Below are 25,312 nucleotides of genomic sequence, written 5' to 3' on the forward strand. Positions count from 1 at the left end.
GCTGTACCCCACGTGCTCCCTCCACGCCTCCGTCATTCATGCCGCAGCAAGGGGAAGTGAGCCTTGTAAAGCCCTGCTCCCTCCAAGTCACTCCTGCCAGCTCACATCTCCAGTGCTAAACTTCCCGTCCACTTTTCTGGAAGAGCAGGTTAAGGAAAGGTATGGGAAAGTTAGCACCAGGGAAGTACTGCAGCTAACAGAAACTTGATGGCCGTATGTTTGCATAAGCAAACATATTTGTGCTGTGCGGAGAAGAAAGCTTCTCTGACCTTGCTCACCAAATGGCAAGATTTTAATCTATTTATCTCAGTCAGTAACTGAAAGAGTCAGTATTCAATGAAGAGAAATGTGTTCATGGTAGCAGATAAAAGAACACCTCTAAGCATGTGCGAGCATTTCAGAAAGCTTATGTAACATTTCCTTTGCAAAATAAACATATACTTACAGCCTCGTTTCCAAAATGTCACCAAGAATATCTTCACTTGCAAATGTTTCTGGGGAGGAAGCTGCCAACTTGCTAAATATATTCCGGTCTTCGAATAGACATTTTGTACCGTTTCCTTTCTACCCTGATAGATCTTTTCTTAGCCCTCTGACAGAAGCTCAGAGACCTGCCTGGGGATGGCATCCCACTGGGTTGGGTGCTGCGCAGTAGTAATCAGAGACTCGCCTCCTGATTTTATAGATGTGGGCACTGCGCCAGGGGAAGCCTAGGACTCTACTTTTTCTCCACTTGCTGCTAACCCCCCGCAGGACCAGCAACATGGTGGAATGAGGGGAAACAGGGACACAACCAAAAGGATGGGAGCGGAGGGATGGGAGAACATGCAAGAGCACCAGGACAAGGTCTGCATGGCACGTGGGGCAGGTGCGCGCCACCCAGAGTGACGTGTAATTTGCACCAAGGCGCAGAGGTGCAAAAATTAGCTGACACAATGATTTTCAGAGACTCATGCTTTAAAAATTCAAAATGTTTTTTATACGCTGGTTTGCCTTAGTGATGTATGGCCATCTCTCTGTAAATTAGTACAGGTACCAAGAATGTACCATTTCAAGGTTTTTACACTTCAGCTGCAAGACCTTAGAAATTCAGTGAAGAGGAAATGATGCAACCCATAACACATCAACATACATAATGCATACAAACCTCTGCCCTGACCATCCATTTCTCTTTCCCAAAGACATTAGGGGCAGCCTGGTGGGCCTTCTGTGATCAGACACACAAGCATGATGTTGCCCAAGAGCTATCTCCCAGTGGTCATAGATGTCTATGGCTTTTTGTTTTATCGGTTAGGCATAGAGTAGGGAGGAAAAGTTAACAGTTGGATCCACAAAACCCCAGTGCTTCTGCCTGAGGAAGCAGAAGCATTCATACTGCATCCCAGGCTTTAATATTTCATCTTTCCTTTACTTACACTTACATGATTTCACTGACTGGCAGAAATGAGGGTGCAAGGAGAGGGCAGGCGCCCACATCAATCTCAGCAAAGAGATCACTGAAGCACTATCACATGGACATGCGGGGCCTAAATAACCTATCCAGGTGGCTACAGAACACAGAACCAAATTCACCATTTATTGCTATTTCAGTTGTATATGGCAAAAGCAGCTGCCACCGAGTTATGGAAGTGGCACATACATTTCTGCTTCCAGGAGGAGAACCAGCCTGGGTTCTCCAGATGAAAAGTAACCTTCTTAAAGCTGGATCAATTCCCAATCCAGTTCATCACAGGGAGGTAAAAAACTCTTCTCGCAGAAGGAAAGTGGTAGGTATGGAAAGCTGCACCTGAGATGGCAGGATCTTTTTCTGCTTTTTTTGTGATCAACATGGGAGAAAATGCATGTAGAGCCTGTGACGGCTGGAAAGGCTGGAGATAAAAATATCCCTCCCAAAGTGTAGAAAGACAGGATTAGGAAGAAGCTCCTGGGTGATCAGGAGTAGCCCCTTGCTATTGAAGACACCGTATTTAATGAGGGTATATGGTAACATACAAACACAACAGCCATATCAAACCACCACCGCTCACGGAGATACTATGCCCTTTTGCTCCTGGCTGGCGGGGCTCGCTCCTCCACAACCTCGTCTTCTTACCATCAGTACACTTCCTTCCCTTCTCCAGCCAAGATTTAGTTATGGCCTACTTACACCCATTTGTTCTTGAGCCAGCATCATCCCTGAGCTTAACTAGCGGTTCCTCCTCCTTCATGTTCACGGCTTTATGGAGCACAATGGCACCCCCTCAGCCTCCCCTGGCCTGCCTCAGCAGACTAGGAGCTTGCGCTGCCATGGCTGCCTCTCCCTCGCTCCAGGGACCCCTGCACCTCTACCTGCACCCAACCCACTGCGTGCTCTTCCGATGCGCACCATCCCTCAGGAGGGGCTCTGGGGAAGACCACGTCTGGCCTTGACCCGCCTTCCGGAGGGACGTGGTGGTGGAGGATAGCCCTGGGGCAGTGCCAACACCCACCCCGCTCCTGGGACCCCGCACCACCCTCCCCGCCTCCGGGGCCGCGCAGCGCCCCTGAGCCCCAGCCACTCCCCGCCACCACCGCGTCCCCCCACGTCCCCGCGGGTCCCGGCGCGCGCGGCCCCCGCCTCTGCAGAGCGCGCAGGCGCAGGGGGAGGGCGCGAGCCCCCTCCCCGGCACGAGCGGACTCCCCCCCACCCTCCCCCGACTCCCGGCGGCGGCGCATGCGCGCCGCCTTCCTCCCCCGCCTGCTTCCATACCGCCTTCTCCACGAGAACGGGGCGCGAAGCTGCGGGGGGAGGGGCGTGGTCTCGCCAGGGGCGTGTCCCGCGGGCGGGGGCGAGGCCCCGGGGGGCGTGGCGCGGCGCGGCGCGCCCTGTCCATGGTGCGGGCGGCGGCGGCGGCGGCGCGGGTGTCCCCGCGGCGGGAGGGCGGCGGCGCGGGGCTGCATGGACGTGATGTCCCCGCAACAGGAGCACCTCGGGCCGGGCCGCTCGTCCTCGGTGAGCGGCGAGAGCAGGGTCTTCGCCGCCGCCGACAGCAAGAAGGTGAGGCCGACCCCGGGAGACCCCGCGAGAAAGCGCCCCTCGGCGCCCGCCCCCGTCCTGGACCCCCCCCCCCCTTCCGCGGGTCAGCGCGTCCCCACCGGACAAACCCCCGGCCCCGCCGCCCCGGGCCCTGCGCCGCTGCCGCCAGGGCAGCGGGCTGGGCGGCACGCCGCCGTCGAGACCGGGGCTGGGGGGAGCTGCTGGGGGAGCCGGGGCTGGGGCTGCCCGCGGGAACGGCTTGCTGCACCGGCGGCCCGGGGAGCGGGGGGCGCGGCGGTGCCCGGCCGGAGCTCGGGGGGCTCTGCCGGCTGGATAACACCGGGGACCTAAGGGGGGTTGCTGCTCAGCTGTCCCGGGAGCGAAGGGAAGCTGCTGCCTGGCTGTCCGGGATAGGTAAGGAGCGCTGCTGCATAGACGTCCCGGGGAGCTAGGGGAGGGTTTGCTGGGTGGTGTTCGGTGGAGCCAAGGGGCTTTGCTGCAGGGATTTCCCGGCGAGCTGGGGAGGGGGGGGGGGGGGGGGGGTTGCTGCATGCATGTGCTGGGAAGATAAGGGGGTTTGCTGCATGGATGTCCTGGAGAGACCTAAAGGGGGGCTCTGCTGTATGGATGTCCGGAGGTTTTGCCAGGTGGGTGTCAGAGGGAGCTGGGGGGAAGTTTGCAGAACGATTATCCAGGGGATCTAAGAGGGATCTGCTGCATGCGTGTCCGGGGGGGAGAGAGGGAAGGGTTTGCTAGAGCTGAGGGGGTTTGCTGGCTGCTCTTGCACGTGCTTTGTACAAGAGAAACGTAAGAGCAGCTTCCCGAAGAAGCGCCTTACGCTCTCCAAGTATATCACAATTGATAGCAGAAGAACGTCATCCCGTCTTCAAAACTGGTTGTAAAATCTGTTTGAAGTCTTGAATTGCTTTTCAGCATCTGACACGATCAAGTGCAAAATGCTCACTTCTGCGTACAGCCAAGTACTTGCTTCTGCCTTATACTTTGCTGTAATGAACGAGCTGTAACAACCACATTCTTCCCACTGTGTAATACAGGAACTCTTTTTTTCTCTTTGGTTTAGCAAGTGCTGTAGTGTTTTTCTACCCAAAGTAGAGCTGGTACCTTCCTGCCTTACCAATTTGGCCTCACAATGATATTTAAATCTATGCACAGCCTTGTCTTTGGAGGTGCACAATACTACTGACTGCCAAGCAGGCTAGAAGGATTAGAATGACTGGACAGGTTACCATGTCCTTTACTAAATCTGTCCACCTGGTGACATGAGTTTAGGATGCGTGGTAGTAGAGGCTGAGCTTGTGTCCAGTCCTGCTGCTGAGCGGTGGTTGGGGCTTCGCTGGTCATGGCACAGTGGTGCGGAGAGGAGTCCCGGTCCCTCTCCTCCTGCCAAAGCATCTCTTTGGGCTGGGGAGCAATACTTTTCATTTCCATGGGCTGCGTCCATGTGTGCTGTGTCCCACCAAGGCACATAGCGCTCCAGCCTGACCGCAGCCCTGGGGACCTCTTCGCATGGCAGCTGCTGCCAATGGTGAAATTGTTGCCTGAAGAGTGTTTGGCCAAGATTTCTACCATGCTTTGCTGCAGTCAATACCTGATCGGTTTCTGAAGAGGCAGTGCGATACACCTACACAAAGTGGTGGAGTACCTTCTGCTGCCTAGCTGGACAAAGTGATGGAGTAGATACTCATCCTCTCCCAAGTACTGCGATCTAATTTGAGATGGCTAAATGTGCAGCTTCGATTTTTCTTCTATCATTTCTTGCATTTTTGCCGAAGACAGAGTACCATGTACCTTCCAACCTGGCAGAGCCCTGATGCCAGGTACCTGCCTGAAATGAGAAGGGATGCTCAAGTACTGTGAAGATGAACATTTTTTTCTTACAGGTTCTACATGATTCAGCATTCTGAGGACAAATATTAATGGTAGCACTTGTGTTTCCTATTCCTGCTCCAAAGAGCCCGCAGTCGAAGGAACACAGACCTTGTTTTTGACAGCACTGACAAGGGAGCGGGAATATTACTTTTTACGGATCTTGGCAGCCCTTTTGGAATTCCTCAGCGTGGAAGCACATGCGGCGGGGGTACAGATGGAAATCCTCCTGCGGAGAAGCAGCTTGAGACCCTGGCTGGGCCATGCAACATATGGCAGCTTTGCACACCACGCAGAGCCAACACAGGCAGCCACCAACATCCAGCCAACCTCTCAGCTGCTTGTCCATGGTCGTGGTGCTCCCTTGAGACTACTAGCACACTGTCTCTTTGTGCCTATCTGGGGAAGAAGATTCCTGCCTTTATGCGTGTGCAGCAGTGGGGTAGTCCTAATTTTGCCTGAAGCTGGATGTCAGTGACAGTTTGAATATTTTGTAACTACTTGGGTCCTGTGGACTCTATATATACCTCTATTCTGTCTTCCACTCAGTGCCAAAGCATCGCATTTTTTTACAATACAGAAAGTCTTTCTTACTACTGGGGAAATTACACTGCTTCTATTGGTTACATACAGTTAAATGGAAGAATGTGTTGGCAAGAAATCGGTTTTGATACTGGTGACACAGCACGTCAAGTTGAACAATTTTGTTGCAAATATGTATTTAATATCAACTATTTTACTTTCTGGCACAAATAGCCCCAAATGCTAAGTAACCACTGAACCTTTCTTCCTTTTTATTATCGTGACTATACCTTTCTCAAATTAAATTTATTTAGCTGAGTTTTGCTACATTGTTCTGTGGTTGTCTGAACTCCTACTTCATCTTCTGCTTGGCTGAAGGATCACATGCTTGATCACATCATAGGACCAAGAGACGGAAATTGTCTAGGACTTTTTTTCATGTATTTTGTGTGACCATTTCAGCTATTTTCCTGGAAACATTTAATTTTCTTGACATGCAAAGTGGTTTGAACTGCTAACCTACCTCACAGACACTGGGAGGTTCTCCCTGTTAAATGCTTAGAAGGCATTCAAAACACCCTGATAAAAGGTGACACTGAAGTGCAGCGTTTTGTTAATGCTTTTGGAAAATTCTGGACCAGATTCCCTCCTTTGCTGGACTTACTGGAGTCACTGGACTATGTGTGGCTGACCTACAGAGAAGTTTTGTACTGACTGTTTAGTTTAGTAACCAATACCAGTAAATTGATGCAACTCTGAAGTGGATTGAAGTAACATGAGTAAGAGTGATTATACTGATAGAGCTTATTTCTACAAATTTATCAAAACAAACTATGCAGCAGAGACGTCTTTTATGCCAGTATAACTGTGTCAGCAGTAGCAGCTGCAGTCATTTAGCCGTATTTATAAGTTCCTGGTGTTTTACTTCTCTCTTCTTAGAGGGGCTAGATTCCAACCAACCCTGAGTATTTTACATAAGACAATATTTGGTAACACAAGGAGTCACTCTTAGGATTTTTTGCTGCCTCCTTGAAGATTTCAAGTAACTACTTATCATGTTTTGGAGGCTCGGCAATTTTTAATATTTACTCATACAACGTGTGCAGAAAATTAACCATTTTGCACCCTAAGCAAAATAGTATTTATGGTTTGAGACTTGAAATATGGTATCACATTACCATAAAAATGTGTTTCTTTGTGATTCTGATCACAAGTACAGCAACAGTTCACTGGATAAAATTCAAGCAAATTAACAGCATTGGAAGAGTAAAGGTAGTCATACATAATCTTCATCCCTTTACTCGTCTGACTCTGCAAAGATGAATCAAGTATGTATTTGCCATTATATTTGATGATAACTTGATCTCATACCATTATATATAAGTTTTTTAACATAAAGCTCCTTAAGCAGAGTTTTCATCTTCCTGCAAGTCTCTGTCCTGTTTACTATGATCCTGGCTGAGGATCTGGTGAGTTGCTTCCAGAATCTCGGCTGTCCAGGAACACTCTGGCATTGTTTAGTGAAGTGATGGACAATTCCTGTCATCCCACAGACATATGCTGTAGCAGTTTTTTCTCTGATGAAGACTGAAAAAGCCCCTATTTTAATGAAGTCATCTGCATAGTTGGTCCTTAGGTTGAAATCACCTTGGCAGGCTGTGCTGGCTTACAATAACTTGCTGTTGTGATTTGCCTCCTGATGGTGCTTTAATTATGAACTAGCATTAGCAATCCTTCCTCTGTCTGTCCGTAAGAAAAACTGAAAATTATGCATAAACCAGTGTGTTCTAGTTCTTGAGTTTCCTAGTCTTGGTTTGGGTTTTTTTGTCCCTCATGGTGGCAGTAGGGAAGAGAGGGAGTTGGCAGGTCATGTGGAATCTAATACCCATGAACTGCATATATCAAATTATTGCTTGTTTACTTAATGCTGCTTGTAGTATCCATGTGGAGTGGGGGGAATCTCCTCTCTCTGTCATCTGTAAACTGCTCCCGAGAAAGCCTTGCTGTACAGAAACTGGGGCAGAATCACGTCCATGTGTTAACCTTCCTGCTTTGTGTCAGGCTTGAAAGGAAACTTTGGGCTTCATCAAAACCACCACAACCAGAGTCGCTGGTCTGAGCACTGTGGGTGCAGTGCAGCTGACAGTAGGACCCATAAGCTAACTATTTGGCGCTCCTCTCCTCCACATTTTTAGTAATCTTCCACACCTCCAGCTTTTGACGTAGATGGGTGAGATCTTTTGAACACATCCATATCAGTGTTTCCAAAGATTTCTATCCTTTGGGAGGTAGTTGGTAGAACATCTTTTGCTCCTAGTTTCTTTCATCCATTTTTCTTTCTACTCTGAGATGGCCTTTAGTCTCTGTCTTTGCTCTGTGCTCTAGCAGCTGCTGCTCCATGATGATGTGCTTTTGCTTCCACTGTGTTGATAGCTCTTTCCTCTTGTGCCCCTGCAATTGTTTTCTCCTCAGTTATCCATCCAAAAATGGCTTTCTTTTTAGGAAAGTCCTTGTAAGTAAAAGTATTCTGCCAGCATAAACAAAAGCACATAGTTTTGTCACCTGCTCTGCCTTTATGGTAAATGAGCTCTCCGTGGGACCTAGACATCTCTGCTGCCTGAGCCAGCAGTTCAAATGCAGTCATCTTCTCACCCGGTTTATAAGGGCTCAGGAATGTTATAGGTCAGTACAGGGCCATTTCTTGCTCTACCAAAGTATAAGAGATTTTTGTTATTTCTGGTATTTTTAGACAACCATATACTGTAAGTCTAACAAATACTGGGTTATAGCATGTAGGAAAAAATGATTTACTGCCTCTCCTAAGTAGCTCAGTGATACAGGGGAAAGAGTGATGCCCAATGGTCCTGGAAAATTAACTGCTAGGTGCTGAGGATTGTTTAGATTTTTTGATTGTCAGGCAGTTAGTTGAACTTTGCCTTACAGTTTTTGGTAAAGGTTTGTGCTCTGTTCTTTGGTTCATGTCTGGCTAAACCAGAAATGGCGTGCTACAGGTGGGTTTTGTTGCTCAGACAAGAACAGAGTCTGCATGGTTGAAATCCCTCATGGTTATTAACTTAGATACTTTTAAAGAGTAGGCTTTGTTAAAATCAGACTTCCTTTTACCAGAAGAATAAAGCAGTGAGAGGGAGAGCTTAGCCACTTGAGTGCAATCCTCAGCTCAAGGTATTGGCACATCTGAGTGTTGTCCCTGTCACCCAGTTAAATGACCCAGGCAGATGCCCCAGCCTTGACCCACTTCTTGAGCCAGCCTGTAAATCAGGAGCCTGAAATCCTTTCATCTCTGGGGAGGCTTTTACAAGGGTGTCTGCACATTCCTGAGGAGGCATTTCTGCTGCGTTCACCTGTCAGTCAGGAACTGAATACATTTTTCCACTATTTCGTGTATGAATCTCTTAAATAGACATTGGGTAATATCATTTTCTCATCCTAAGCTCAAACCACTCTCTGAGAAGACAATTGTTCCTTATGTTACTGAGCTCACAAATTTATCTGTTCCCTGTCCTTTGCTCAGATAGCAAGGAGAGGATTGAGCTATTAACTCAATTTTCTTGGTCACCTTAGTTTTCTTTTAGTCAGTGGAGGAAAACTTCTAGCACTTTTAGGACAAGATGAACTGTGCACTAAATGTGTCCTTTTCTTTCTATTGACTATAAAAGGAGCACAGGGCAAACAGCTCAGGTGTGCAAGTCAGAGGCTGGGTGAGAGGAATCCTCCTGCACGTCTCTGACCATAGTTACCGGTCAGGCACCATAACCTGGCAGCGTGGGCAGCGTGCTCCTGGGGAATCACAGCACACAGCCCCTGCAATAGTCCACCTCCTGCACCTTTGCTGTAGATGCAGCAGCGTATCTGTTTGTTGCATAGATTTTCACATCTCTAGATACTTGTAAAATATTATAAACACTGTGTATCTGTTACTTGAGTTTTTTGTGATCACAAAAGGAATAGTAAGTACCATGAATTTCTTCACACATTCTTTATTTAATTCATGCTCTGCCATTCTCTTTATGAGCTTAATATAGTTGAGTGATACACACAAAGTACAAGAGAGTGCTTTATCTTCAGTTCCAATTTTTTTGAAGACATCGTCAAGATGCTTTGTATGTTACCTTTTTCACAGAATGGGAATGAATATCGTAACTCAGCAATATATTAATTTACATAAATTCCCTATAATACCATTATCCATTTCAACTGCAAGGCAAAATTAGTTGAATATTAGCAGTCAGGAGTAGATTTTTCCTCCAGCTGATGACTTGTGAGATGCTTGTGAAAGTTCTACTGTAATCCTGCAATCCTGAGGGGTTCTTATTCCTGAGGGGAGACAGCACGTTTTCAGTGATGGTTTGCAAGGTTACTGTCCTAAGCATGGTGGGCTGAACTGCTCATGAACCAGCTACCATCACAGTTTACAAAACAGTGTTTCAGAGTGTAGGTCTGATCTTTATCTGGTGTAAATTAATTCTTTTGAAATCTATAACCTTATGTCTGTTTATGCCAGATGAGGAACTGGCCAAATACTACCACCAGTCCAACAACTGAAAAAGCAAACCTTTTTGTTTCTGTTAAAAAAGCAGTCAAGACAACCACCACCAGAAATGCAGAAACTATGAAGTTCAACCTGAATCGGAGGGGAGGGGAGTGGGAACTCAAGCTTTTGAACATGAGGAAGGCAAAAATAATTCTAGTTTGTCCTGACTGATACAAGGTTATCATCTTTGCATCTGGCACACTGTAAACATTCATTATAGATACTGATTTTATGATACATTTCACATGGGTGTGACTCAGCCAGCAAGTATGAGGATTTCTCTCTGTGTTGACCTTTCTAATATTTACATGAAAAAATGGGAGGTTATGATGTGGGACACATGTTGAGAAATGCTTCTCTGTGTCCCATGCTTAGATAATTGGTCATTGCATCTCCTTTTGCTCCCAAACATCTGCTCTCACTACAGCTGTCCAGGATGTGTCTTCTCCTCTCCACATTGCCAGGGTGACATCTTTGCACACATCAACGCAGTGAAACTGAGAAGAGCAGGCATCTGGGTCCAGCTTAGCCAAAAATTAATTTGTCCTCTTCCTTCTCAAAGTAAATTAATTCAAGTTATCATGATGGTCACTTATTTTCTCTTCCCAAACTCTGTACATAGCAAAATAAAACCAAAAAACCCCTTTCTGTTTGTAGTCAATGTCTCTGTGTAATGTTTTTATTTGCATACAGCTGACCTGACTCACTTCACATTTGCTGTGAAAAATTTCCTCTTCCAAATCTCATCAGTGATCTTTTTATGTTTTATGGCTCTTTTTTGTAAGCTTTGCTTAATAGCTTAGGTCTGTGTTAAGAGGCTGCCTGGTGAGGCTGTGGAATCTCATCCTGGGAGATAACATAGACCTGGACTGGAGGCGGTCTGGAGCAGCCTGCTCTCAGCAGGTCCAGAGAGGCTGGACCACAGACCTCCTGGATCCCCTCCAACCTGAATTATTCTGTGACTCTGCCAGTCATTTGAGCTCTTATTAAACTTGCTGTAGTCCTAATCTTTACCTTGGTCCTCAGATATTTAAGTCAAGACTGGAATCTCACTGCCACAGGCTCTATTCAGTGCTGCTAAACCAAGCATGAAAAAAATTGCCATAATTGAAAGAGATTTTAAAATGCAGCATTTTTCTCAGTGGCTTCCTTTTCAGACCTGAGAAGCCAAAGCATTTTAAGATCTCTTTGAAAACATAACCAAACCTTCACTGCATTCGCAGGAGCTGAGATGCTCTAGTTTTGACCACCCCCTAAAAGCCACCTGCCCAATAATCAGACTTGCATTAAATTTCCAATTGGGAGTTGAAGCTTTATATCCTACAAAAAATGCTGGTTGGGGGAAGTCTGTGGCTTGTCTTCTGTAGGATGTTAGACTGCATTGTTACACAGATATCTTCTTGCCTTCATATTTGTAGATATGCTACTTTTTAAAATGCTAACAGCTTCTCAGATTTGCTATCAGTAAGACAAACCGATTTAATTCACTAGAAAAATTTAGCAAAGTATTTTCTTTCTTTTTTGCTCAAAGCTAGCAAAAATGGGAATCTATGTTGTTAGTCATCTATTAAGTTATTATCCAGTTATTTTCTGATTGGATAGAAGACAGCTAAACATTCCCAGGCTTAATTTATCAGTCTTGAGAAGGTTATTTTTTGATGAAAGAAAGAGGGAGAAGGGGATGATTTTTAAAGGTGAATTTAAATTACACAGTTGAATTTATAACAATTGCTGCACAATAGCTGTAACTGAGTGTCTGACAAAACAAACAAGCGCGCTTTACATGAATAAAGGGGGAACCAAAACAATGACATGATAACAAATGCACTGCAATGAGTAAAAGAAATGCACTTGTTAAAAGCAAGTAAAGCACGTAGCACTGTAGAGTTTCATTTCTCTGAGGGGAGCATGCTGTGCACCTGCCCAAACAAAATGTGTGCCGCATTGAGCACATACACTGGCAGAAGAATCAGTTGTTTCCTAACATACCCGTTCCTGGTAGTCAGTGGTTATTTTTAGTATAAAGGAAGAAAGTCTTGCTTTACAATTAGCTGAGAACAGAGACTTCATGACTGTCAAAGGTTGACCTGTTTGTGGGCTCTCAGTGGTTACCAAGCTGGTGTAAGGGACCGCTCTAGCGTTGCATACTGTACTGTCGGGGTCTCAGGAGGAGTTCAACCCTGGTCCTTTTGTTCACCAGTTTATTCTGAAAAAATATTTGAGCTAAATAAGGTAACAACCACCCATCTGGTAGAGTGTCAGTGAGAGGAGAGGTCATGCACCTTGGCAGCAGGTTGCACAACCAGTTCTAGAGAGCAGCTCCAAAGTTAGGGTCAGGACTCCTTTGTCCTGCTTCTGGCTGCAAGAGGGAAAGGATACAGTGGTGAATACCTTTGTGTTCAGGGAAACGTGTATTTTTATTGTGGTATTCAACTTCACTGAATGGGAATCCATGCTCCCTTGATAGCCACTGACATTTTCATGTCTTCCCTATGCTTTGTCTTTTTTTTCCTGCTACCTTCTCTGAGCATCTCCTTTTTCCCATTCCCTTCCTAGTTCTGTGCTAAGAACTGCCCTGCCTCTCACTTTCCTATTTTGTCCCATACATAATCAGGAGACACAAGACGTAATGCTCCAGCTAGATTAGTAGGGAAGGAAAATGCCCTCATCTCTAAAGATTTGGAAGAAAAAGGTAGCCCAATGTAGCACATAAGGTTAGGTGGGTAGAATCCAAACCTTGATTTATGGTAAATGTCAGACCTGACACAGAAATGTATGAAGCATTTGAAATTTGAACCACCATCTGGATATTTGATAAATTTAAAGTACAATAGAATATTAAGGGACAAAAAGTGGTTGAAGACAAGCTCTAGGTGTTTATTTCATGTGTGCAGTGTACCTCAGGTATCTGTATATAGACACTAATTATCAGCTTTTCTTTATCGCTGGCTCCTGTTTTTCTCAATATGTGATATTTTACAAACATTTTCCCCCTTCAGGGTTGCTGATGGCAATAACTCAACCTTTTTCCCATGGTCTGAAATTGGAGTCTGGCTGCGGCAAGTCTGTATGCATGCAGTTATTGTTCCCAATCTCACCTATGATTTCATTTTGTTTCTCTTTCCAATCAGAAAATGAAGAGTTTGGCCCAAAGACGCCAGTCTGCACCATCTTTGATCTTTGTCAAAGCGCTTAACAGATCTAGATCAGTCTCAAGGTGAGTCAATGAGTTTTTCTGGCTGTAGTGTTTTCCAGTTTCTCAGCCCAAAACTTGAAATGTTTTTGAGCTATTATCTGCACCAGGCTGTTGAACACAATCCAGGCTTCTCGATAGCTGCACAACTATAAAGCCTGCTGGAAGATGTGATAGACCCAGCCCAGATGCTGGCTGATCTTCTAGAGGGAGTTTCTGCAGTGCTGGCACACTAAGCTGTTTATATGCAATTGGACAAGCAGAGCGGCTCCGCAAGTTGCAACCAGGCATGCAACATTTGGGCTGCTCAGTATGATTGCCTGCTGGGGAGATGGCTTGGGCAGAAGAAGATGACTGTTTCCTACTTTCTGCCTGGTATGCTTATGCAGTGCCAGGCATAACTCAGGCGTGCTTATTGTGGGATTGTACAATTTAATTTGAGCTAAGTTTCTGTCATGGCCTGCTGCATGGTACAGGCTCTCCAGGGCTCTGGAAGCACCTGCTGGTTTAGGACAATGCTGTGGGCCAGGATCTGGTGGTCACAGCCTTCTCCTGTCCAGCATTAGCACTTGTGGGCCTGAGTATGTGGGGGTGTGGGGGTGTGAAGCATTCAGCATTCTTTGTCTTCATCTTCTGCCAGGATCAGCCATTTCTCCTCCTTCCCTACGCCAACATAAAGCTACCACAGAAATGGGAGTTTCTGTGGAGCTAGTCCCCTGTCCAGCCCCAGCCCTGACCTGCCATTTGAACCACTCTGCATACATAACTTTTGTCTTCCTGCACTACAGTTCATTAGACTTTAAACTTACAAAACATAAGTGTTTATTGAGAAGGGAACCATCTGGTACGCTGTTAGTGCTTCCAGCTGTGTAGAGCTCTTTATGAAGAAACATTATTGAGGGAAATTAAAATATGGCTTTGTAAGGAGTATTTTTTCCTACTCTGTGCTGTGTTAAGTAATCAGTATGCAAGCTTGGGAAGTTTTTTGTGTTTGATCTAACTAATACCTGGTTTCATATTTGTCATTGTGTAGAATTCTACAGTATTTCAGAAACCTGTGAAAGTATTCTGTGAAAACATCAGAGTTGCAACATAGGAAAGGAAAATGACTTGAAACTACTTGCAGGTCTTTTTTGCTGGCTATGACATAAAAGAGGAAACTTAGAAATGAATTCCTAAAGGCGTTTGCACCTTTTTGTGTAGTCTAGTGGCCTGAGCCTAGGACTGAGAGCCAGCAACGTGTTCTGGCTCTGTCTGTAAAATTTCTTCTGCAGCCATGACTTTGTTTCCAGGTCTTTCAAACAAGATGAATGGGTATTTTGTAGCCCCTTCATGAGAATACTGGATTTGTTTAGATTGCCTGTACTACCATATTTATTCTTCATTTACTATTATTTCTTCCTTTTATTTGTAGCTATGTTCATAATTGTGATACCACCTTTTGGGAATAGATGACATGTTCATAACTGAGGTTGTGAAATTAGAGATGGACTATTGCTATGGGGAGTAGCAATACCTGGAGAGTACAGGGGACAAGAGATGGGATCTCTCAGCCCTTGGACTTTAGGGTTTCCTGCAGTTTATACACTTATGTCTCCATAATGTCTTCCCTTCAAGCTGTCTTAAGACTTGCTCCTCAATATTAAGAGAATTAACTATATTCGATGCTTATATTTCAGTCTTCTGTCATTTGCCTGCTGGGGTTCAGACATGAACATTTTTCTTCACTTTTATTTTTTTGTCTGTTTTATTGCCTGCTCCATAAGTATCAGAAATTGGATATAGATGGAGAGACACTGAGTGGGATAATACTCAGCATGTCCATTTTCACCTAAGAATTTTACGCTTTCTTAAGTATAAATACATCTTGCGTGTATAGCCCGTATCAAAATTATTTCCAGATCTGGTGTGTGGAAGGATTTTCTTGTAAGGCTAGTTGGCAGAAACTTTGTGGTGGAGAGGGGTGAAGAGAGGAAAATGTTTCCTTGTTCTGCAGTAAGGGCAATGCTTTGTCTACCTGACAGACCCTGCAGCTTTCACAACTGATGGATGCTGCCTCAGTCATGTCTGTCCTCTGCCTGTGGCATACAACAATTTAGCTGCTTCTGTTGTTTTGAACTGCAGTCTGTGGCCATACTGAGAGGTATCGGGTGAAGTCTGAGGACCCTGGAGCCAGAGCAGGGGATTCTGTAGCTTCAAAGTCTGTCAGTGAGAGCGTAACACTTTGGATGGTGTTTATTATTGTTCACAGGAGCAGTAGTTCTCACCTGTGCCTAACTTCCTTGTTTGGCTGTGCAAAACACATTCCTCTTCATCACCAAACTGATTGATAAGTTTGAACTTTCCACTCAGTTTGTTGTGTAAATGCTTAACTCTTGTGAAGTGCTTTCTCTTAAGGCGAGCTGAAGAGCAACAAAATGACTTCTCATGTTTTCTAATCTCCTCCAAATGTTTTATCTCAGGCCTGTCTCAGCTCTTAGTTCTCCTTCTTGTAGACACAGCTAGCCTGCAAAATCCCTTATTCTCCTCTGGCAGTGAACCTTAATACTGGGACTCCATAACACTTACTTGTTAATGGTTGATTAATGACTTTTAGATAATAAAGCTCCTATCTGAAGTTAGCAAACATCTGTGCAGGATTTATATGAATCCTCTCACCTCAGCAGCTGGCTCACCTCAATATTTGTTGAAATTAATGAACAAGTGCAGAAGTTCAAAAGGGCAGGAAATACTTAGAAGCACAAGTCAGTTTGTATTTTTATACCACTTTATATGTCAGGTGTCCTTGTTTTATATACAGGGCACTTTCATAAAATGTGGTGGCACCCACTTTGGACAGACTTACTTTGTGGCATTTTAAAGTTCATTAATGGTATTTATTCAAAGAAACCATTGTGACGTCTGGACATGGCTATTTAGCATTCAGAGCATTAAGGTTTTTAACGGTAGTGGTGTTGTAGCTGTGATGGCACGAGGATATAAGTGAGGCAAGATGATCTAGCTGCAAAAAGCAGATGCTTGTTTGTGCTGTTGTCCTCTTCTTCAGTCCTGAAAGAGAAGCAAATCTGAAAGTCTTGTGTGCTTAAAAGCTTGTCTTCTTTTTCTACAGCTGTATCATTTGGTTTAATGAAAGTTAAGCCTTCCTTGCAAATCTTGCCTTACCATGTCAGCCATATAAAAGGAGTTAAAAGATACTTGGCCTACAGAAGAATTCTGGGATGGCTGTATGGCACAGTCGTGCGCAGATGTGCAACCACGCTGTAATCCCTGCCTCACTTGACTGTAACTGCAAGCAGCAGAAAACACGGTAAATAATACAGATATTATAGTGGAATTTGGGCCCTTACTTCCAAGAGAGAAAAATATGCAGGCTATTCATTGCCTCTTTCTTGCTTCTTTTCCTTTTTTCTGTACAGTTTCTCTTTCTTCACAAAATAGTGATGAATAGGCATGTAAGGACTGTTTCACATCATCCGATGTCCTCTTTGGAAGCACTTTGAGCAAAGTTATTTTACAAATATATTGGAAAAGTAAGTTTTTGATATTTTTCTTGGCTGATACTCAGATGCAGGAAAAATAAGTTTGATTGTTAACTCCATTAATGTGTATGAAATCAGCAAAGGATTCGGCTTAGTTATATTTGGCCCTGGACCTGTTCCGCAGTTGTAATTTTTCTCTTACTTTTTTCTTGGTGTCCTTTAATGAAAACTGCACAACTTACTTAATGATATACTTCAGTGCAACACAAATTATGGGCTTGAAACAGAGATGTCTGAGGCCTGAATTTAAGCATCAGGTCTCGTCATCTCAAAGTAATTGATATAGAATAACAAAGAATTGTTTCCAGCCAAATTTTCAGCCTTTGTTCTGCTGTCCCTCAAAACAATTTTCACATGTGACAAAGCCCAAGCTACCACGTTTCTGCTCTGCGTTGGTGGACTTCTGCTCGCATCTCGGGTATTTCACAGGGACAGCCAAATTCTGTGCAGCAGTCACTAACAGCTTCCCCTTTCCTAATACATACGTCACCAGATCTTTGGAAGTGATATTTTTACATGCTGAAACTTATTAATATAATTTCACAAATTCTGAGTCTGCATGACCATTTATAGATACATGTATCTACATGCTAAAGGTGTTAAAATATCAGTAATGAAACTACTCTTTATTACAGCATGAAGCGTGTTTATAATGTTATTTTGGTGTGAACTAGAAGCAGGGGCTGTTTTAAAAAAAATTGAGCATAATTTTTAAAAGGTTTTATGAACAAATCTTTAAAGAACCTGAAAAGGAAGTACCTAAAAAGTCACCCCCACCCAGTTTTATTATGTCGCTTTTATGGTTGAAGAAATTAAAGGTAAGAACTGAGGATTTTACAAGTTTCCAGGGTGTTTTTTCCCCTTCTGTATGTGGAAGCAGTGTTATGCCATTCACGGAGAAGCTGCTCTTTCTTCTCCCAACGCACAGTAAGTGATTCTGGCATGTTATCTTCTAGGGGTCCCATGCCAAATGCTAAATATCCCAGATAACGAAGATCATATGTGTAATCTAGTAATACATTCCACTTGGCGCTAGTCAAATACAGAGTGTTCCCAAAGCCTTGGACATTGTGTTTTCAGGGTTTTAGTCAGAAGACATGTGGATGATCCAAGCTATGTGACTAGATGAAGACAAAAATAGAGTCTTCTAATAAATGTAAATTGCCAGAAGGCCTTAACTGTCTCTTTTTCACAGGGAAGATGAGTATTTGATGTTTCAGGCAAATCCAGTTGCGGGGAGGAAGGGAATAAAAGTTCATTGCAAGTAACTAACTTGTTAAATAGGTATTTCAGTTGTAATGATTTTGCTCATTCTTCACTTGTTTCCATGGTAGCAAATAATTTCGCCTAGCAAAATAACCTACATAAGGCATGTTTGGTTGATGCAGTTCAGCACCTCGGAATGGTACAGGGGGCATCGAGAGGCAGCGCCTGCCACCCCGTCACACCCCACAGCCATTTTATTTACTGGCTGTCACAGGACAAGGCCTTTATGGGCCTGTACGCCCCCAGCAGCCACTGTCCCCTCAGCCGTCATGGCGGAGGCAGGTGTTGCTCTCATGCAGCCCCCCGGGGACCATGACAGCATTTGTCAGAGTGTGCAGTGGGGATGGCACCCACCCAGCTGAGGCCACCCCGCTGCTGGGGCACCTGTCCCGATCGGTCACCACAGCAAAACCTGTCAGGCAGAGAAGCGGGACCCTTGGCTGGGGCTGCCACAGCCTGGCTGATCGATGGTGCCATTGCTGGTGGCATGTGGGGCATGGCCTAGGGCCACCCCGCTGCAGGGCACAGCCCTGGGATGGCGTGAGACGGATGACGCCTCGTGGCTAAATCTGAGGGGCTTTGAGAGACAAAGGCCGCCATATTGTGTGTGTGCCCATTTCTGTGTGTGCCTCACAGGTATGATCAGTGTGGGGTTTTGTCTTCAAAGCAGTTACACACCACCAGTGGTGGTGGCGTGGGGAGAGATGGGCTCAAAACCAGGACGGGAGGTAGCATGGCCAGATACTGTCCCAGCCTCCTTCCATCTCAAATGCAGGTGTTGCAGTTTGGGTGGGAGGGGGTTCCCTTGAAGGCTGCAAAAGGGAGGTGAGGGGAGAGGATAATGGGGTAACGAGTCCCTCTGAAACTGGCGCCGTGGGCGGTAGGAGAAGATTTACAGTGTTTGAGGCAGAACTGGCTGTTGGGCAAGCCAAGGCCCTGCCTGGGGGTTGCTCCGTAGTGTGGCCCTCACCCGCCGCCCCGTGGTTTGTGAGAGGCCCACTCGGGTGGTGGGGGGACGGGTAGCTAACTGTAGGCATGCACGTCCACAACTGAAACAACATCTCGAAAGCCTTCCCCTGTGCTCTCGGCCACCCAAATGGCATGGTCACAAGAGATGAGGGCTCTTAAATGCCTTCATTCACCCTTGGGAAAAGGCATGCTGTGGAAGGGAGCCCTTGCAAGGCAGTCTTTCTGAAGCCGCAGGGCTCATGTTTTTTGGGGAAGCACAAGGGCTGTCAATATTGTGAGAGTGGTTCCCCCGGGTGAAAATCAAAGTGGCAGCACCCCGGGGGCAGCCCAGTGTCCTCCACTCCTCATCTTGCAGTCCTTTGAGAGACTCCAGTATACTCAAGAATACAGAAGAGCCGTTTTATGAAAGAAAGGAAGAAAAAGGGCAAAATCTCACAAAACAGAGTTTCCCAATGTGAGGGACTAAGTACAGGTACCGCGCATTTTATCTTGACTTGTGATATTTCATAGCTTTTTCCATAAAACTCCAGCTCCAGGAGTCATGTGGTTATAAAAAGCACAGTTTCATTAGAAATCAAGTTTCTAGTCATCGAGATGGAGGGTAAATCCTGTTCTAAAGATTCAGTCAACAAAGCAAATGAAAAGTTCTTTGCTTCTGGGTTTAGTTTTTAGATTTAATTCAGCCTTGAAACTTCTGATCAGGATTTTTTCTGAGATTTTCCATTTCATGAAAAGTTTTAATGTTTTAACATTTTATATTTAATCTGAATGGCCAGAAATCTCTGTATGAGAACTTGCCCAGATTTCACCCCTCAGTATGTCATGTTTCCCTATGTAAGGTAAGGATACATGAATTTGTAGAAAAATAGTGATTTGTTTTTTAAAAAAAACCACTACCTTTATCAAATTGCTCTTCCTTTTTAATGGAATTGCACATAATTAAAATAACTTGTGATGATATTGTACAAGTTGTCGTTTTTATAGTATTTCTAATTCATGCTTCATTTAAGCTAATTATGACACTGGAGTATTGTTTCCTTAAACCATGTGCTTGAACGCAGAAGTTATTTTTATGTAGTAATAGCTGGGGATAAAATTTTATTAACTGTTAACAAGGAACAAAGTGAACTTTCTGAGGCCTCAAATGGCCTTTTAACTCAGAGATTGGCATTCCTGTCCCCCCGCTGTGTTTTTTCTGTTTTGTTTTGTGTGTGAGCGTGTGTGTATGTGTGCATATGTTTGTTTTTGATAAAACCCATCAGTTCTTCATTTATGACATACAAACTGGCTTACAGCGATGTTTGTACATCTGGAGATTGAAATGAACTGCGGCTCTCAGAGATATGCTGCCTTTTTTATTAAAAGAAAAGAACTAAGAGGTAACAAGAAGGAAGGCTTGGAAGCAGGGGTTTGGAGGGATTGCAGTTTAAATGAGGGATTAATTTTACAATAAATGACTAATAGTTTAACACCAGCGCTTTAAGCCAATTCCCCTTTGGATAGAGTTGTGACAGTTTTAAGACGAAGACAGTGAGGGGCTCTGCTTGTCCAGATGTCTCACTGTTCACATGTGCTTTTGGCTGCAGCCCATTTTGGGGGCTTTTTGGATTAGGCCTTGAGGTCTGGCAGAATGCAGCTGTTGTCCAGCCATTGTGTATCCCTGATTTTAGACAATAAAATCTCTGCCAAATGACAGTCTGGCCAAGCAGTTTGGGCAGCGGCATACCTGAGGAAATCACAGACCAACTCACTCAGACTGCGTTGTGGTCATTTATCTTGTGTAAACAAGCAGAAAGCCTCTAATGATGTGCAGGCTGATGTGCAGCCGGTGGTGCTCTCACCTCTGGCAAGGGCCAGCATTAAATACGCATTGAACTCTCCTCCTGGCTGACATGGCATTGCTTTGCCTGGTCCAGTTGCTTCCTCATGGTGCGCAAAACTGGTGGTGAGGAGTTTTTAATCACATCACGGGAGTAACAGTCTGTCTTTAGATTTCTTCTGTTCCCGTGTCTTAAGTGTTTGAGTACTGGGGGCTAGATCCAATAAAGGATAATAAGCCTCAAGGGCAAGACATAGGAATAATTTCAGTACCTGAATCTAAAACCATGACTTAAAAAACATCACCTCTGGCTTTCTGACCTCTCAAGTGCCTCTGTTCTTTAGGCACTCTCCTGACCAGAGAGTTCCCCCAACACCTAGAGTTGTGCTTTTGCACATCCCAGCGCAGCATGACTGTTGGCAGCACTGAACAGGTCTGTGTCAAAGAACTAAACACTGCTTCGTGAGAGGGTCCTGAGAACCTCCATCCACTAGTCCCCAGACCCTATTTAACCTACCTGTGCAAGAGCAAGGCCCTCACAAAAACAGTTGCAAATGTTGCTCACTTTTAAACCTCTGGCTGAGTCCACTTTTCTGGAGTGTTTTTTAATGATTGTTTAGGGCAGTGGTGTCCAAACATGCAATATCAGGGCTGAGGTAGGATGGAGTCTGGCTCGTTGGGTATTTTGGCAGGGATAGGCCACAGTCTGTGTTGCAACCAAGGTTTGTGCCATCTAGCAAGCTTAGTGGAAGCTATGGTGGGTGTTTCTAGCCTGTTCCTTAGGCAGGTCTCCGCAGACCACCACTGCTCTTTGCAAAACTGCTGGCCTCGAAATGGGTGTGCTTTCAAAGGAAATTAATCACCCAGGTTCAGCTCTCTGCCTCCTTAGGCAGTTCATCTTCGGCTTCCCAGGAGTGATGTAACTACTAAAGCAGAGGGTATTTGGAGTGAGTGGAGACTTTGCTTCTCCCTCCTGCAGTTGAAGCTGGGCCACTGTGCAGAGGGCATGCAGTGTTCCTGGGACCAAACCACTTATGTTCACAGGAGCGAGCTTGGCTCCGTAGATGAATGGTAAAAGCACTTACCTGGGAGAGGAGAGGCCTACATCTGTTCCCGGGATTATTTTTGCGTATCACCCAGTGACACATCCACGTTCAGCCTGTCCTGTCCCCTAGCTGAAAGTTGTTGTAAGTACTGAGATGAATGTGCTGGTTTGGATCCTTGTGCGCTCTATAGGGAGCCTGTGCACTAAACACTGACTACATTCAGCGGGACTAGGTACCTAAGTACATCGAGGTGCATCCTAGGTCTTCATGGCAGGATTATTCAGAAAATGCAGAATAGAATGGTAAAGACCTTCATCTGAATGAATAAGCAGAGCTGAGGTGTTTTCATCCACCTTCCTTCTCTCTGTTCCCTCTGCATGTTCTGGTAGTAAAACCATATCCAGTATTTTGCAAGGCATCTCATTTTATCAGAGCTCCTCTGGAAACACATTTGGTTTCTGAGCCCCTCAGACTAAGCAACCTCACACCCATTCCCCTCAGTTTTGCTGTCCCAAGAGCAGGACAGGTTTCCCAGTATGTGGTGTGTCAAGTGTGGCATGCATTTCTACAAGGAGGTCACTAATCAGACATGGGCAAGCTCTTCTGGTATATCAAAGGCTCAACTAAACATGCAGAAAAACATCATCATGTGAAAGGCTATTGTGTTTCCCCCTCCTCCAGGTTGCCATTCTTTGCAGGTAACTGGCCCGTGCCAGCTTCTCCCTTATGTAAAGTAATTACCATCAAGTGCAGGGATGTGGGGAATCCTCTAACAGCTTTTCTCCCCAGCTCAGATCACTGGTGGAATAGAAACCTCTGACTAACCTGCCTGAGTAGCTATGCGAAAAACTTGTTGAATATGTAGGCAGTTAGTTATAGGAGAGCAAACAGGTGCACGTGGCTGCAACTAATTTGTCTGCTGGCTGTTCATAAGGAATCTAGGTCATTACACTTGTACTAGCTGGCAGCAGCAGGCATATCGAGTAATCTCTTAACTGTAATAGGATAATTCCTGTGCTGTAGTACTAGTATCAAAATATGGTTTAAAGCCCTTGAGGCAAACCAAAGCCAGATTTGTTCCTGTTACAACTGGGACAGGTGCAGTGAAGTGACAATCCCGTCTTCCATGCAGCACCCATATTGGTCATCCCTCATAGGGAAGTGGTCCTTAAAAAACTTAAGCCAATGCAAGGGCTGGGCAGATCCTCCCTTCACATCTACAGTGGAGCTTTGTGGAATTCACCCCACAGTGTCCCACAGTTGTGGGGATACAGGCACGGCCGGGCAGCAGTGGCTTCAATGAGAGCTGCAGCTTGCGGGAGGATAAAGTGTGGTGAAGGGGCTTATCTTTTAAAGGCAGTACTTGCAGCTATTTATAGGTCACTTTGTATGTGATTACTTTGTTGATAATTGGCAAGTTTTCTCCTGAAAAAGGGCAATCAGGGAACAGCAGCTGGTGGATTCCAGGTTTGCTTTACCTGGCCACATATTTAAAGTCTTGCACTGTTTTGAATGCCCTTGTTTTTCTTAAAACTCATTTTTGCCTAACTGCAGACTCTACCCAGGTGGCATGAGCTGAGGAGGGGAAGAGCCTAGCTGCATAACTTCTTGAAGAATGGGAAAATCAGAGGCTAAGGAGGGATGACTGTTGAGCAATGAGACTTTGAGAGACCATGAGCAGCCGCCCTGGTATTACCCGATAATTGAGTGAGGTGACTGGCAGACAATAAACCTAGGCTGTCACCTAGAAAATGCTGTTTCCCTGTTAAAAGGACATGTTCACACACGTGCCTTATTTGTGCCCATCTACAGCATGTGTAATATGTAGCTGCAGATGACAGGGTAGGCAGATACATGCAGGCTCACTAACTGCCATGCATGATGGTCCAGAAGGGGTTTCTAAAGATGCCCACACCAATCTTTTCACCTCAGGAGGGGTTATTAAAGATGCCCACACCATCTTTTTACCTCATGTGCACCTCAGCTTGAAATGACCTGTTTCTGCAGAGGTCTGCAGCATGTCTGGACTATTTTTGGTAGCCCAGAATTCCTGGCTATTACATGACCTGCACTGAACTCTTGTAATACAGTTTGCAAGAAGATATTTGAAACCCCCTTTTGAAGGAGAGGTTAGTTTTGTCCATGAGGTAACTCAGAATCAACGGAGTTGAGCTAAGCTTTTAAATATCCCAGTTGTCATTAAGTGGGATTAAATGTCCCAATTGTGATTGCTGCTTCCCCCCAAAATTAAGGTAGGACAGAAACCTTATCCCTTCAGGCTACTAAAATAATGTTGGATCCTCCTAGGGGGTCATGGGTGAAACCAGGTTCCCAGAGTGCTCCCCTGTATGCCTCCTTGGAATGGGTAGGAAGGAGCCAGGGTGGAAGTAGCAAAGGTAGCTTGTGCCTCCAGACTTTTTGTAGGCCACAAGAAGCTCCAAAAAGCGCAGACAACCATGGTGCAGAACTGCAGTGCTGGGGTGTTAAGTTCTGGCGTTTTCTTTGCCCTCTGTTCATCCTACTTTTTTCCTTTATTTTTTTTCTTTCTTTTTTTTCCCCCTAAAGTCACTTTTTTCCTGACTTTTTTTCATCTGAACAACGAAATCTTTCTTTGGGTAGACAATGCCTGGAATGGCATTTCCCTGGTGCAACTGAAATGGGAGAGTAACTCAAGGTGGTGCTGCTATGTCACTCAGTAAGAATGAGTGGGAACTGCAGTGGGGAACAGAGGATCAATTATTCCAAAGCCCAGAAAAGGTTTTATTGACTTCTGCATGTGAATATGTCCTCCCCCTGCTCGGGGGGACTTGGACCAAAACCCCTTGAACTTGCTGATTGCTAGCAGAGCTGTACAGCAGGACTGGAGGACACCCACACTGCAAGAGCTTTTCAGTAGGATTTAAATAACTTGCACTAAATTCTTTTCTGGTGGAAATAGGCAAAATATGACCAAAACGTGTGGTGCTAATTTATACCAATAGAGAATTTTGCCCTTGTGCTAAATTTTCAGAGTAAACACCTTGCAGCTGTTTGTTAAAATAAAACAAAAACCTTGGAAGCAAACCAAACCACAAGCGTGTTTCCTGTCTCCAGCCACCACGCTGTAGTACATATTTGCTCTGCAGAGAATATTGTCCTTTTGGCTATGTAGAAATTACTTAAGTGCAGCTTGTTTTCAGTTAAGCTGCCAAGCTTCCATCCTGAAATGTGTGAGGATTTTTTTTTAATGATGCATTTTACCCTACAGCTATGTGATATTTTACTGCAAATCTTAATCGTTTACTGATTTTTGGAAGACTACAGAAAAATAATACACTTGTGTGCCTCGACACCTGGAACATGTAGTGTAAACCATGTTATTCATCATTGTAATTTTTATTATTTTTAGTAAGATTTTGACATCATGCGAAGATGATTTCAGATACTTATAAAACAATTTTTAGAATCTTGGAATAATTTAATTTGGAATATTTGCATAAAGTATTTTGAATTAAAATGTGTACAGAGTTTTAGAAGCAGGGGAA

At 44.9% G+C, this 25,312-nt stretch overlaps 1 protein-coding gene across 1 annotated transcript in view; it reads left to right on the forward strand.

Moving 5' to 3' along the window:
• Positions 1 to 2,833: 2,833 nt before the first annotated feature.
• The window catches only part of ARHGAP20 (Rho GTPase activating protein 20), a 62,478-nt gene continuing 39,999 nt past the window's right edge, over positions 2,834 to 25,312 (forward strand). Inside the window, exons 1-2 of the mRNA XM_069808224.1 lie at positions 2,834 to 3,016; positions 13,088 to 13,173. Coding sequence (XP_069664325.1) covers positions 2,918 to 3,016; positions 13,088 to 13,173 — 185 coding nt within the window. The 5' untranslated portion in view covers positions 2,834 to 2,917. The remainder of the gene's footprint in view (positions 3,017 to 13,087; positions 13,174 to 25,312) is intronic.

The sequence above is a fragment of the Haliaeetus albicilla genome, chromosome 20 (genome assembly GCF_947461875.1).
Source record: "Haliaeetus albicilla chromosome 20, bHalAlb1.1, whole genome shotgun sequence".
Classification (NCBI taxonomy): domain Eukaryota; kingdom Metazoa; phylum Chordata; class Aves; order Accipitriformes; family Accipitridae; genus Haliaeetus; species Haliaeetus albicilla.